This window comes from Brachyhypopomus gauderio, chromosome 17, assembly GCF_052324685.1.
Source record: "Brachyhypopomus gauderio isolate BG-103 chromosome 17, BGAUD_0.2, whole genome shotgun sequence".
In the NCBI taxonomy this organism is placed as follows: domain Eukaryota; kingdom Metazoa; phylum Chordata; class Actinopteri; order Gymnotiformes; family Hypopomidae; genus Brachyhypopomus; species Brachyhypopomus gauderio.
This window is the reverse complement of record NC_135227.1, coordinates 18,011,015-18,024,922: the sequence shown is the minus strand read 5'-3', so window position 1 is coordinate 18,024,922 and position 13,908 is coordinate 18,011,015. Positions and strand designations below refer to the sequence as shown.

Below are 13,908 nucleotides of genomic sequence, written 5' to 3'. Positions count from 1 at the left end.
CACATTGATCGTTTAGTATTCCTGTGTGCGTGTTGTTTTATATGGCCTGTTGTGTGGGTTTCTCTAGAAAGATCATGCATTATTACCAAATCTAGGTGGGAGACTCTTTGGTCATGTCCTAGATAGCACCCTCACCAATCCCCTCTCCCTTACATTTCTCCTTCACCCTTAAATCCCAGTGTCCTCAAAGCTATTTGTGGTTCATCACCACACTCTCTCTTGGCAACACACACTCACATCCACACACACACACACACACACACACACACACACACACACACACACACACACACCCAAAGTCTCTCCCTCCCTCTTAGTAATCTCTGTCTGTTCCTCACACGCACGCGCATGCTCCTCCCTGAAGACATCTCTCAGTACGTCTCAAACAGCTGGCCTGGAAACAGTGTGTGAGCGTGTCTGTGCATGTCTGAAGGCCTTAGGACTGCCTGATTGGTTCTGTCTTAAGACACACATGCATCAGCAACACAGCACAGCCCCCACCCAACATTTCCACACCAACCAATCACATTACACACAATTCAATGAAAATAAACACAAGACAAGCATACTAAACATGTTTGCTGAGAAAATATTCAATGATATTCTGAATGAAAAACTTGTGTTGGTTTATTTCCTGGATTACGGTCAGCATTATAAAATTGCAGTGTATAAAGAAAATAATCTAGACAGACTAGATTATAATCTCATTATTTGATCTCCAATTCAAAACCACCTTTTTTTAATTGGACACCTCAGCCAATTAGAGTTTAATAAATATGAATCTTAATGAGTGCTTAGATTAAATAGTGACTGTTTCTAAGCAGTGGAGAGGATTATGTGCTTTTGTCATCTTAATTAAGCTCTGGTCCTTTGGGCCTGGAGGGTCTGAATGGAGAGTTGCGTCTCCAAGCTGAAGACAATCATTCAAACTGTAATTATAAAGGCAGGCTTTGCTCTGCTAGTGCTGAGTTTAATGGAGCTGATGGTGCATCCAGACGCAGCAGACTGAGCAGGTGGACGTTCACACACACAACATCAGCACATGCATCTGTCCACATGGATGCAGACACAGAGACATACACAGAACCAATTAGAGATTGCAAAGACATTCTTAAAGTCAGGACTGTCCAGTGATGCTGTAATTTGAGATCTGGACTTACCAAGGCTTATCGGTATCTGTAGCTAACCTTTAATCCAATATGTGTGTGTGTGTGTGTGTGTACACCCTCTGACAGTATGATAGAAGGAAAGATGGGCAGTCTTTCATATCACAGATTTGTGTTTATATTTCCAACTGATTTATGTTTATATCTCCCTGATCTAGCAGCAGTTATAAGATCTCGGACAAAAATCCAAGAATTCAAGTAGATGTTTACTGTGGTGACTGCCATACACGATGGACAGATGCTGTGAGATGTAGCAGCATCACTCCTGGACCCAAGGACATATATGACATCTGGGGACACACGAAGAGCGCACTTGAAATAGGAAACATGGCAGTATGATATTTCATGACAGCATCCGTGAAGCAGATATCAAACCAACATGAAAAATGCAATTAGACCAACCGCAGATGGAGCGTCTGGATGTCGGTGTGTGTTAGATGCTGCCATTACGTAGGCTGGGCGTGCATGTGCTTCGATGTCTGATTAGGATATAAACAAAGCTGTGGGCCTTTTAGCATCAACAAACATTATGCCTCACTGCTGTAAGGTAAAACATATTTTGGCTTAAAGTGTTGATCAAAGGATACTAAGTGGTGCTGAGACGAGGCAGGGCTTCTAGAAGTGACGTTCTAAATTTATCCCGTAGTAAAAAACGTTACTATAGTGTCATCGTGTGATGGTGATGGGTATTGCATTTTACTTTTGTTAAAGATGACATGCCTATTCCACAGTATTGGGGGGGGTTGCTTGTTGGTTTGATTGTTTTTGTATATACTAGAATGTGTACCCTGATTTTCTTTCTAATATATTCATACCCAATTCCCACCCATTAGGTGTGTCTCGCTGTCATACAACAGGGCTGTAAACACGCTTCCTCTGAGGCGCAGACAGCCAATCGCGTCTTTTCTAGCTGCGACTCCGACGCGCGCAACATCAGGAGGCAGAATAGCATCATTCGCCCCATTGTGATGCACGAGCCCTCAGACACCCAGTGTCACTGTAATTGACAGGGGAGTGCACGTATTCCACGTCTGACACGTCTTCATCCCTGAGAGCACACAGCTCATTGTTTTGCTCTCTCTGGTTCCTGGCTACGAATAGCTGTGTCATCATCAGAGATCAAACTCAGTGATATTGGACGAAGGCTTTTCTGGAGCGCTTGGGAGCCATTCCTTTTCTGTAGGCTATGTTAACACCGCTTCCTGGGGTCTTAAATAAATTTCTATTTCACTATAGCAATCTTCTCATTCGGCAGATCCGGTTTGAACGCATGTGCCTTTAAATGATAAAAAAGGCACTGATTACCCCATCTCCCTCTTCCACAGGGTGGACCGACACGAGTACGCCATTGCACTGGCAACTGGTGAGCGTGAAGTCTGTTAGAAACACAGCGAAAATATACTGGTGCAACTCTGTATGTTTGAACCAGGCAGACCCTGATTCTGCTCTGAGTTCTGGTATCAATACACACCCACTCACATACATACCCGCACATTACAAAGCATGCTTTATTCCGAATTACAGGTCGACGTAAAGCACATTTTGCCCTGGCATAACATTGCTGACCTATGATTACGTGAGTGTAGTGGTAATCCAATATGCCTGAAACCAATATTTACAGAGCTGGGAGGCTGATATATTAATGGTGATACACGTTCTGGGTATTTTGCGTCTGACAAAATACAGCAGTTTAATAATATTTCTGATCATAACTTCTACAAAAACAACTTTGTAAATAAATCATCTGGTGATTACATCCTAAATGGCATTTAATTACCCGTATTAATCGTCTGTCCGATTAATTAATCGACCGCTGCATGAGTGGCACACAATGCGCAACAGGAGTGAAATTGCTTCAGTGATTGATAGCAAGTCCTAAACTTCTCATCAAATCCCAGATAATCAACAGAAACAGTATGGCCTAGCCATCTACACCAACTCCACCGTTTCACTCTCATTCTAGAATTTGCTCGTTCATTCTAGAACTTAAACTAGTAAATGTGGAGACTGCATCTAATGAAGGGGCTAAATCTGACCCAGTCACCCCCTACAAACCTGGGTTATCTGGGTTGACTCGCTGCTACCGAATATTTCTTTCTGAAAACGGTTGCGTTTATAAGATTTGCATTACACCTACACCTACACCACATTACACCTACAGCGGGAGAATGTGTGACGACGTATACACTGAGCAACAGATACTCAGTAGGTTTTTACATATTTTATACTATTAAGCACAAATTATATTAAGCATAACACACTCAAGCATTCTACTAAGCATAAAACATTATGAATAGTATAACGTCTCGTATGACCTAGTCAGGCAACCAGACCTGAAATGGTACCGTAAATGTTTCCGAATGCACGACTTTTATTTTGTAATGACTTGTAGTGTAATTTTGTACAGTGTCGAAGGACAACCCTCCGGACCCCGAACCGCGTTTTAAAACACATCTCCCGCTGCAGCTGTCCCGCTCTCCCATTGGCTCGTTTTGAAAATTTCAGAGTGATACGATTGGCCCATTTTGAATTGCGTCGGGGCGGCCAGTTTGAACCTAGGAAATCCTCTCGCAACTAAACAGTATTGTCAGGACTCCGCTGGGTCTAGTCTAAAGTTAGGACTGGAAAGAAGGGTCTTATATTAAAGTTGAAGTTCTGGTGAGTGTTTTAATACTGTTATAAATAACTGTTTTGAATCTCTAAGTATTTCTGACGATGAATTTCAAGTCACCTCAGGCAAACTGACACTAAAGAAAAGCGCTAACACCTACCCATCGTGCTAACTAATGCTGCGTAAGTTAGCTAGCTAACCATGTCCGCTAACTAGTTTAGCTAGTTAGCTAACTCACCTAGCATTAGTTTGCAAGATGGCTGTCTACACTGGTGACAACATTTGACAGTATTTATATCTTATTTAAAAAAAATCTCCAGCAGAAAGTAGGTAGTTAACGTTATACACAGTAACAGTCAAGCTAAAGGTCACTAATCAGCTTGTGAGCTGTCTAGTGTCCTGACGTTACTCCTCTATCTGGGGTTACTGATGGAGAAGTGTCCCCTCACACACTATACCAGCTGGTTAGTGAGTTAATACAGCTAGTCAGCGCCCTTATTACCTACATTTTTGTCCTGTGGCTTTTTAGCAGCTTTCTAGTTCAACGGTTTCTTTGACCTCCAACATACTGTGATGGTTAGGATACCTACTGTTGAGTAGATGACAAAACACTGTTGTAAATCGCTCTCAGCAGGATAAGAGCGTCTGTTAAATGTCACGATGAACAGAACATTTTTTTTTACAGTTTTTATACGTAATATCTTCACACAGGGGAAAAAATACTGCAATGGACGACTACGTGAAGATAGAAAAAATTGGGGAAGGTGAGTGAATGTTTTTGCTTGCTTAATCATTTGTTTGAAAACTAACTGCAGAATCATTTTAGATGTACTAACTCTGCATACCTGGGGGTGTGTGGGGTCGTTGTGCTGACTCAGGTACATATGGAGTGGTATATAAGGGTAAGCACAAGTCCACGGGGCAGATCGTGGCCCTAAAGAAGATCCGTCTGGAGAGTGAGGAGGAAGGAGTGCCCAGCACAGCTGTGAGAGAGATCTCCCTGCTCAAAGAGCTTCAACACCCCAACGTTGTCCGGTGGGTTGGGGGGGGGGGGGGGGGGGGGTGACTGCCTTGTCTACTTCCACATATTCCTCAAGTTTAGCGACGCGAGCAGCTTTTTGCAAGTTAGCCTGCACTTATTTTGCCTAAAGCGTAAACACCTAAAGCATTTCTTGTTGTCCTTTGTGGGAGAAGGTACAGTTATGACTTCCATTATGTACTTTATGCATCTCTAAGTGTATATATAAAATATCTCACACACACAAGTAAGTGATGCAGCTGTGTTTCTACCTGTATAACATGTCGAAGTACTCACTGGTCTGGCCCCCTGTCTCTGACCTCATCCTCCCTCAGACTGCTGGATGTACTCATGCAGGAGTCCAAGCTGTACCTAGTGTTTGAGTTCCTGTCAATGGATCTGAAGAAGTACCTGGACTCTATTCCCTCAGGCCAGTACATGGATCCTATGCTTGTCAAGGTTCGTTGCATCCAAATCGCACATGTGATCCTTTCCCTAGAGTTATATGTTAGTAATACGTCTCTGTGTTTTCTGTGTAGAGTTACCTGTATCAAATCTTGGAAGGGATTCTGTTCTGTCACTGTCGTCGAGTTCTGCATCGTGACCTTAAGCCACAGAACCTGCTGATTGACAATAAAGGTGTGATCAAGCTGGCAGACTTTGGACTAGCTCGGGCTTTCGGGGTTCCTGTCCGAGTCTACACACACGAGGTACGCAACCAACTCACTCCTTCATGGGCATTCAGGGTGCATGCTCACTCAGACTTCATCTAGTGTTCGGGGTTCCCCTGATTGAACACATCAGCTCACTGTATACAGCAAAGATGGGTCTCACACCACATATCATTTTATAGGTAACACTCACACAATCAATAGGTAAACTTTCTTTGTGTGTGTGGAGAATTGTTTTGTACAGTGGTTATGTACCAGGATAGTCCTAGTTATTATGTAGTTTTATTGATTTATTATTGTTTTTTTTATTGTGCCATCGCCTGGACTTTACCGTGTGTGTGTGTGTGTGTGTGTGTGTGTGTGTAGGTGGTGACTCTGTGGTACAGAGCCCCAGAGGTGTTGCTCGGGGCATCTCGTTACTCCACTCCTGTAGATGTTTGGAGCATCGGCACCATTTTTGCTGAACTCGCCACCAAGAAGCCACTGTTCCATGGGGACTCTGAGATCGACCAGCTCTTTCGTATCTTCAGGTACACGTGCAGAACCTGGGATGGGTTCTGAGTCTCTGATCTCTATTAGTCAGGCCTGGTGTTCTGTGTTTGGGACTCTTACATCTGTTAATTTATAGTATTTCACTTTAAATGTGTAGTACTTGCTGAAATTAACAAGTACTGTCAGCCTAGAGATATGTAATGCTTCATTTAATATCATATGGAGAACCTAGGACTGTATAAAGTGTCTGGTGCAGAAATATTTAATTTGCCTACGGAGCTAATCAATGCAAAGAAACAAATATTGGTCTTTATGATGCAACCTGCAACAGTTTATGTGCTGTTTGCTTCAAAAATGATGCAAAGATCACAACTCTATACGTTTGCACATGTAAAGGATTCTGGGTACTCCCAATAACGACGTGTGGCCAGATGTGGAGTCTTTACCAGACTATAAGAACACGTTCCCCAAATGGAAGTCAGGCAGTCTTAGCAGCATGGTGAAGAACCTCGACAAGAACGGCCTGGACCTGCTCGGGGTAAACACAGTGATGTTTCAGTACAACTGGTTCAAAGGAAAACGGCAGATGTTTACACCTTGTAATTTTCTCTTTCTCTCTCTCTCTCTTTCTCTCTCTTTCTTTCTTTCAGAAAATGCTGACCTATGACCCACTCAAGCGAATTTCTGCACGGCAGGCTATGACCCACCCCTATTTTGATGATTTGGATAAAACCACATTGCCTGCCAGCAATCTCAAGAGTTAAACTTGCACATCCACTAATCCACGTGTTAGATCTGACAGAACTCCTTGTTACCGGATACCCCTGACACACGACACTCTGGCGCTAAGCAGGGCTTCCGGTTAGGCCTTCGGTTCTGGAATCCGTTTATTCTAGAACACATCAGGGAGAGTTTAGAATTCAGTGTCTCACCTTTACTGAATTGGATCCAGAGTTCCAGAACTTAAGTTGATTCTAGCGGGTAATTACAGAACCGCTGATAGCAGTCTGATGATGCAGCAATACTGATCCTCTTCTTCCTCGTGTGTTCTTGTTGGTCTGTTTTTTGTGTTTTCCTATACTCATGTTTTTGTATGTAATCTAAAATATTGGTCTGTAAATAAATGTTCTGTTTTCTCCAAGATGAGTCGGGCTGAGAGCCGACCTTATGCATTTCTAAATTTCTAATAAACTTCACTCTGTGGGGGCTGAACTCCAGCGTTGGTTTCTGCTCTTTCTGTAGACGGCTGCTTGTGCCGAACAGCAGCTTGTGTGGGTTCACTTTAAAATTCCTCAACAGCAAACTTGTCTTCCATGTCTGATGATCTGCTTCCTGTGTGGGTTTTTACTCTTTTATGGCGTGTGTGGAAGCTGATGTTACCACGGTGACTGAGGTGACCGCAGCCATGAGGGAGCTGCATTCTCCCTCCGCGCTGCTGAACTGAGCCAGGCTAAAGACCCTCGATGAAAGTGCTTCCTCCCCCTAATCACGTTGCATCCTGTTTGTTGGAGCTGCTGTATTGGGCCTCCGGCTGTTTGCGTTTTGGGGAACAGGATGACTTGGTCGGGTGTGTCAAGAGGAACATTAAAGGTGATCTTAACACTAGATGAACCGTTCTAAGTTTGTGGTTGTACATGGCCTTTTTAAAATCTGAAACTTTCTTTTGATGATGGATTGCATATTTATAGAAAGGTAAACATGGGTGTGTTTTTTTTTTTGTTATTCTTTAACTGATTCATTCATTGTGTGAGACAGGGTGATGACTAAATATGAGTCCTGCATTATTTATAGACTGGAGATGGTTATTCCTGATACCAGAGACCCAGTTCCGGTTTTTGTTTAAAAAAAAAAATGCATGTCACTATTTCTATTCTTGTCTGTTTGTGTGGAGTTGGATCTAAATCAGTATAAATTAGTCAATGTAAAGCATTGCTTACTAATCTTATAGGCAAACAGTTAAACAAAAACTGATCAAGTCAGTTATTTGATCTATAATGATGCCATCATGAAATATTTAAAAACAAATTGCATCTGATGGAACAAAAATGTTACAGCTAGACAAGTTTGGCTTCAGATCATTACAAGTCAAGCTTTCATGAGTCAACGCGTGATTTACTGAATCGTTCACAAGATCTACACAGTAGTCCACTGTGCTAAAAGGTTTGGCTGTTTGCTGACATAAAACCTACTTTGTCATCTCGTTGCTTTCAGACACAATGCCGTTACTTGATGCAGTTGCACATGCAAATACTGATGTCCCAGGGATGTGACATGCCTATTATCTACACATGGGTCAGATGAAGTCCCTGGAAAAAAAATAAATGCTCAGAAAAAAATAATAAAATGTCACTCTTCAGAGTTGACAGAAGAAAAATAACAAGTCCAAGCAAAGCTTCCTGTAATCCACTCTGCATTAAAGATTTGACAAAGATAAGGAACTCTTAAACCAGTGAGCTAATGGGCTTGGCACCAAGCGGTCCTGTCCAACAGCTTTATCGAGATATTGTGTGGATGTCTCACCAGAAACCCATTATTAATTCCTCCAAGCTTTTTCATTATCTTCTGTTTTTAAGTTTAGTCTTGTGTTCTTCTCCCTTGTGAAAGTCACCCAAACAGCTTCAGTCACGTTGGGGCTATAGGGCTCTGTTCTACCTGCCCTTGTTTGTAATGTCTACATTATTTGTTGATTTATTTTTAATGCCACTTGCCAGTAACTGCAGCACAGGTGGTGAGGGACCTGAACACGTTTGAACCTGCAGTGTTGTGGAGGAGTAGCGAGTTGTTTTACTAAGACACCAACCATCCGTGTGGATGTCTGCACATCTTTCTCGTCTGAGATGTTTGATACTATTCTTGCATTTTCTCTTATTGTTGGCCAGGGGGATCTCTGATGGTTCACTAGGTCAGTGTGGGTGTGGTGTTTGTAAAGAGCTCTGCTGGCTGTCTTTACCCCACCATATAGGAACCAGGGATGTGACATTTAAGGGGATGAGGGCGCCGTGGTATGGGACTAAAGTGGAGTCAGCAGACTTAAACTGCAAGAAGTGTTCAACAATTGTTGCAGCACGTACAGTCTGCCTGATGACAGCATTTCCCGAGCACTGAGATGCCATGTAGGGCAGAGGGTGCCTGGTGCTGTTCCACTAGATCCTGTCGTATTTACATCCATGTCAATTCTCTGATGAGCAATGACACTCCCCTCAGAAGAAGCAAACTGAGCTGAGCCAGACTACATTGAAGACAAGAGGCCCAGCAGTGCAGGCAAGCCTACCAGACGTGATGTTTGAGGTGGAGGTCTGCTACGTCTCTTTGTTACCTTGAGGAAATCACCATGTTGGGATCTGGATTTCTGGATTTAGCTTTGGTGGATCTATAGGGATCAGTTGCATCTTGCTATACTCTGAAAGGCACAGACCAGGCTTTGAAGTGCTTTGGCTTGGAAAAAACCAGGTATATTTTAGTAGCATAACCCTAGGTATGTGTTCCCAAGAAACATACACTTTCTTACATGTGACATTGAAGCTCACCTGAATATTAGTTTGTTCCACGAGAGATCTTAACAACTGTTACGTATTTTGCCTTCATGGCAGTAGACAAGGTTATAACATGTTAATCAGTCAAATCATGTTTTTGATCCTAAAAATGAGGTTTGTGTTGCCATACAAGCCCATGAATATTATGTGTTTTGGTGCCAGCTGTGGTAGCTTTGTGCATATACACAGACCTCTAAAGGTGTTACATTTCAGAGCTTTTGTGTAATGAAAGAGTTCCTTGTCTGACGCCTGTGAGTACAACACTCATTAGAGTGTGATTCAGCCCACATAAACCACAAAATGCACTAATATGCATTCTGCCTAAGAGCCTGTAGTGGTTTGTGACGTGTTGTTTGATCATCTTTGCTGACAGTAATGCTTGGCACAGCACTGCTGGTTCTTAAACACGGGGACAGTCCTCTAGGCAACACAGCCAGCAAGGAGACACAGGGACAGCCCCCCAGGGAACACAGCCAGCAAGGAGACACAGGGACAGCCCCCCAGGGAACATAGCCAGCAAGGAGACACAGGGACAGCCCCCCAGGCAACACAGCACTGCTGGATCTTGAACACGGGGACAGTCCTCCAGGCAACACAGCCTGCAAGGAGACACGGGAACAGCCCCCCAGGCAACACAGCCAGCAAGGAGACACGGGTACCGTCCTCCAGGCAACACAGCCAGCAAAGAGACACAGGGACCGTCCTCCAGGCAACACAGCCAGTAAAGAGACACAGGGACAGCCCCCAGGCAACACAGCCAGCAAGGAGACACAGGGACAGCCTTTCAGGCAACACAGCCAGTCAAGACCTGTGGATAAAATAAGAAACAGCAGGACTATTCGGCTTCCTGGCCTGTTGGAGTAGGGTCAAGGGTCATAGGATGTGCTCCAGACCAGCATAGTCAGTCATAAACACGAAGGACCTCCCTGCTGGATTTAAGAAATTAATGCTTATCAGCATTTATCAGCAGTTATGTGATTTTTAAAAATACATTTCTGTTAAACTCAATAAAACCAAAGTTGTTTTTTAAAAAATTGGTAGTTTCAAAAGTTGTCAAAAACCAAATATACAAAAAAAAAAATACCAAACATCTTTTTAAATTATTTTAATCCCAGGCAAGTAAAAAGAGAAAAAGTGTAAAAAAAAAAATAGCCTGAATATTTTTAAAATGGCAATACATTTTTTGTCTGCTGGACATGTTTTAAACAGAAGCCAGAAACATCTCTTCAGTAGTTACTGTTTCCTCTGAACAGGGATCTCCCTCTAGAATTGGAGTTTGCTATGGCTGTGCGTCTGAGTGGGAGGAGTCATTCATCTGTGTGTGTCTGAGTGGGAGGAGTCATTCATCTGTGTGTCAGGAGTGGGACGAATCATTCATCGTGTTTCGGTCACTCTGTCAGTACAGGGCTAAATATAGTGAGTGTTCCAGCTTTTAAATCAGCAAGAATCAGACACAATGGCTTAGCAAAGTTGCCCCACTCCACGTGCATGGAACCCAACACACCAAACCTAGGCCAACTACACACAGTCTCTGATCAAATATCACACACCAACCGAACACCACACACACACACACACGTAACCCAACCCACCACTAAATACACACTGCTCAAGAACACATCCACACCCCATACACAACACATCCAGGAAGTCAGTGACGCAGGGTTACTGAGTTTGGCAGACACATTTATTCAAAATAACTTACAATTGTGACCAAGTACAATTCAAACAACTGAGGGTCTTGCTTAGGGGACCAACAGAGGGAACATAGAAATACCCACCACACACAACACTCCACCCAACCACCAGGCTGTGAGGTGTGTCTCCGGAGGTGTGTCTCCGTCTCCGGTTTTGATCGTGGTCATGCACTCTTGTGGACATGTTGCTGTAGCATTGTCCTACCACAACAAGGGTAGTAAGTGCTAACAGAAGAGTGTGTACATATGTGTGTGTGTGTGTGTGTGTGCGCAGAAACAAAGAAGACGACAGACCATTGATAAACACATTGCGTATACAAACATATGGTCAGTGTTTACAGTCATGCAGGGTGAAGGGAGAGAGGTGAAAGCTAATATGACGTAATTGTGTTGGCTGCCGTTCACACAATATAACTGATCTCTGAACAGGGGCCAAACACACACACTCACAATCTGTTATCAGACCAGGTCATATGTGAGGGAGTTAACCATGTTCAATGGGGGTGGGGGTGGGGGTGGGGGGCTTAACCAGTTACATAAGTTCAGTGCTTAACAGGGCATCAACACAAACACTACTTAAAAATGACAGAATAGTACAGACCAAAAACACTGTAAATGTTTTATTTTTGTCTGAATGAACAAAACATAGAAAAAAGTTCCAAACTCCAAAGATCTTCCTCTAATACGACCAGGTCAAACATGAGTCTGTAAAGCAGTGTCCCAGCCGCCCTGATGTTCCACAGCCTCTCTCATCTCACCTTGAGGGGATCACGCTCTTGCTAAGTCAGCCGCGTTAGCACGGGGGCTAAGTCAGCCGCGTTACCACGGGGGCTAAGTCAGCCGCGTTAGCACGGGGGCTAAGTCAGCCGCGTTACCACGGGGGCTAAGTCAGCCGCGTTAGCACAGGGTCTAACTCTAGGGTGTGTGCAGTGTGGGTGACCTCCCTCCACTGCTGTTTGGAATGTGTTAAATCTACAAAACACCAAGTGAAAAATCCAGACAAATGAGCTGGAATAAACTGTAATCAGCCCGTAGCACGTTACGCCGAGGGTTGTTTGGGTCTGAGTTTGTGCCGTTTTCTTGAGAGTTCTGTAGAAAAGCAGTCGTATGTTAACTAGGGTGACCATATTTTTGTTTGGGAAAACCAGGACCCAGGGGGGTGGCGAACGTAAGTTGTCGAGCGTTGGGGTGGCAAACGTAAGTTGTCGAGCTGGGGGGGGGTGGCGAACGTAAGTTGTTGGTTCTCCGCCAGTTGAGTATGATGAGGCTCAGGGATTCCGTGTCATACAGCGCCGTGCTCAGGGTCCTAGTGCCTGTAGAATTAATGGCCCGATTAACGTAATTTAAAAACCAGGACATTTCCACAGTTTAAAAAAATATCCCGGGACGCCCGGGACAGGACGTGAAATACGGACATGTCCCGGGAAATACGGACGTTTGGTCACCCTAATGTTAACCCTGCTGTAACAGCAATCAAACCGCAATGACACTACAATGTGTCAAATGTTGCTAGAGAGTAACATTTGTTTTCATTGAGATTGAGTGCTTTTAAGACACACGGGCATAGGGTGTGGGTGGTGTTAGAAATACCAGAGACAGTCATGGATGAATATTTCTCTGGTATTTCCATTTGCAACCAGGTCCCTGTTTCCTAACTAATAAAGCTGTGCTCTAATGGCTTGATAATTAGATGATGCAAATCATCTAAGAGTAAGATGTCTACCCTAAGAGTAGACAAAAAAACCTGGATTAGAATTTCTCCCTCTTTCACGCCATCAAGGTGAAGTAAACGAAGGTGAGGAGGAGGAAGGTTTGAAGTCCTGGCAGATGACCACGACTCTGTAGAGGTTGAGAATGACCACCAGGAGGTTCTTAATGGTGAAGAACACCAGCATCTGGTGGAAGATTTTGAAGTAGATGATGACGGTGAGCCGTACGACGAGGAAGGGTCCGTCCTGGATGAAAAGGCTCTCCACGATGTTCCATATATCTGTGCTGTGTCTTGCCAGTAGGGACTTCTTGTGGACAACTTCTCCCTCAGCCTCGCAGGGCTCCCCAGGTCTGGAGGTCACCACTGAGAGGTGACACATGCAAACACACACACACAGGATATGATCACAAACAGCCATGTACACTCTCTCACACAAACACACCAACATAACCACCACAACATAAGGTCTCAAATATCCTGTGCCCAACCATTAGAGTTTCACACAGCGCCCCCTCACCTCACACTAGCAATCCCAACATCGTTCGCCTTTCTCTGGAGTCATCAGGTGGGCATCTCCCCTTGCTTGAGCGTTATTAACCTAATCTTCCTGTATTTACCCTCTGCACTGTCCCCATGCATCCAACGACTTCCTAACCTGTAAAATCCGTATCAGCCCCTCCTGCCCCTCTTCATGTGTACTGAGTGCTGCCAGATCCATATGAATTATGCCAGCATTCCCCAACACAGGACATTACTACACCCTGGTTACCAAGGTCACAGCCAGCTTCACGGGCAATATTAATGCATATGCAGCACCAACAGTTTCAATATGGATCTACCATATTAGACACGACACAACAGTCTTCTCACTTACCAAGTCCTCCATGTACCTGAAACAATCACCAATTCCATCTGTATAATGGCCTGGGCTCTCCTTATACACAACCACTGACTGGCTCTTTCAACCTCTTTCTTCACAGCTCCCCTTAGTTAACAGCCTGTAAAACCA

The 13,908-nt window shown here is 43.9% G+C and overlaps 2 protein-coding genes and 2 long non-coding RNA genes across 6 annotated transcripts in view; 3 read left to right on the top strand and 1 right to left on the bottom strand.

Moving 5' to 3' along the window:
- LOC143481217 (uncharacterized) overlaps nt 1–2,471 on the top strand; it is an 11,193-nt gene extending 8,722 nt beyond the window's left edge. For both annotated transcript variants that reach the window (XR_013121984.1, XR_013121983.1), the window contains exon 9: nt 1,328–2,471. This is a non-coding gene — a long non-coding RNA (uncharacterized LOC143481217). The remainder of the gene's footprint in view (nt 1–1,327) is intronic.
- Nucleotides 2,472–3,671: 1,200 nt separating this feature from the next.
- cdk1 (cyclin dependent kinase 1) lies at nt 3,672–7,170 on the top strand. 2 transcript variants are annotated; one of them, XM_076977589.1, is made up of 8 exons: nt 3,672–3,824; nt 4,489–4,541; nt 4,656–4,812; nt 5,131–5,254; nt 5,335–5,505; nt 5,833–5,996; nt 6,355–6,496; nt 6,609–7,170. In XM_076977589.1, the coding sequence occupies exons 2-8, from the start codon at nt 4,505–4,507 to the stop codon at nt 6,720–6,722; spliced, it is 909 nt and encodes a 302-aa protein (XP_076833704.1). In that variant the 5' UTR covers nt 3,672–3,824; nt 4,489–4,504; the 3' UTR covers nt 6,723–7,170. The 2 variants fall into 2 exon arrangements, with proteins under 2 accessions (XP_076833704.1, XP_076833705.1); XM_076977590.1 differs by having other exon boundaries at nt 3,703–3,824; nt 4,463–4,541.
- Nucleotides 7,171–7,262: 92 nt separating this feature from the next.
- The window catches only part of LOC143480106 (uncharacterized), a 14,003-nt gene continuing 7,357 nt past the window's right edge, over nt 7,263–13,908 (top strand). The window contains exon 1 of the long non-coding RNA XR_013121780.1: nt 7,263–7,548. This is a non-coding gene — a long non-coding RNA (uncharacterized LOC143480106). The remainder of the gene's footprint in view (nt 7,549–13,908) is intronic.
- tmem26a (transmembrane protein 26a) overlaps nt 11,161–13,908 on the bottom strand; it is a 26,141-nt gene continuing 23,393 nt past the window's right edge. The window contains exon 6 of the mRNA XM_076977588.1: nt 11,161–13,262. Within this exon, the coding sequence (XP_076833703.1) occupies nt 12,964–13,262 (299 nt within the window). The 3' untranslated portion in view covers nt 11,161–12,963. The remainder of the gene's footprint in view (nt 13,263–13,908) is intronic.

What these genes read in the sequence shown, in the direction of transcription:
- cdk1 (XM_076977589.1), top strand. Translation starts at nt 4,505, where the DNA reads ATGGACGACTACGTGAAGATAGAAAAAATTGGGGAAG. An exon ending in GATAGAAAAAATTGGGGAAG is followed by an intron (nt 4,542 to 4,655) that starts GTGAGTGAATGT and finishes GTGCTGACTCAG; the next exon opens with GTACATATGGAGTGGTATAT. An exon ending in TGGATCCTATGCTTGTCAAG is followed by an intron (nt 5,255 to 5,334) that starts GTTCGTTGCATC and finishes TTTTCTGTGTAG; the next exon opens with AGTTACCTGTATCAAATCTT.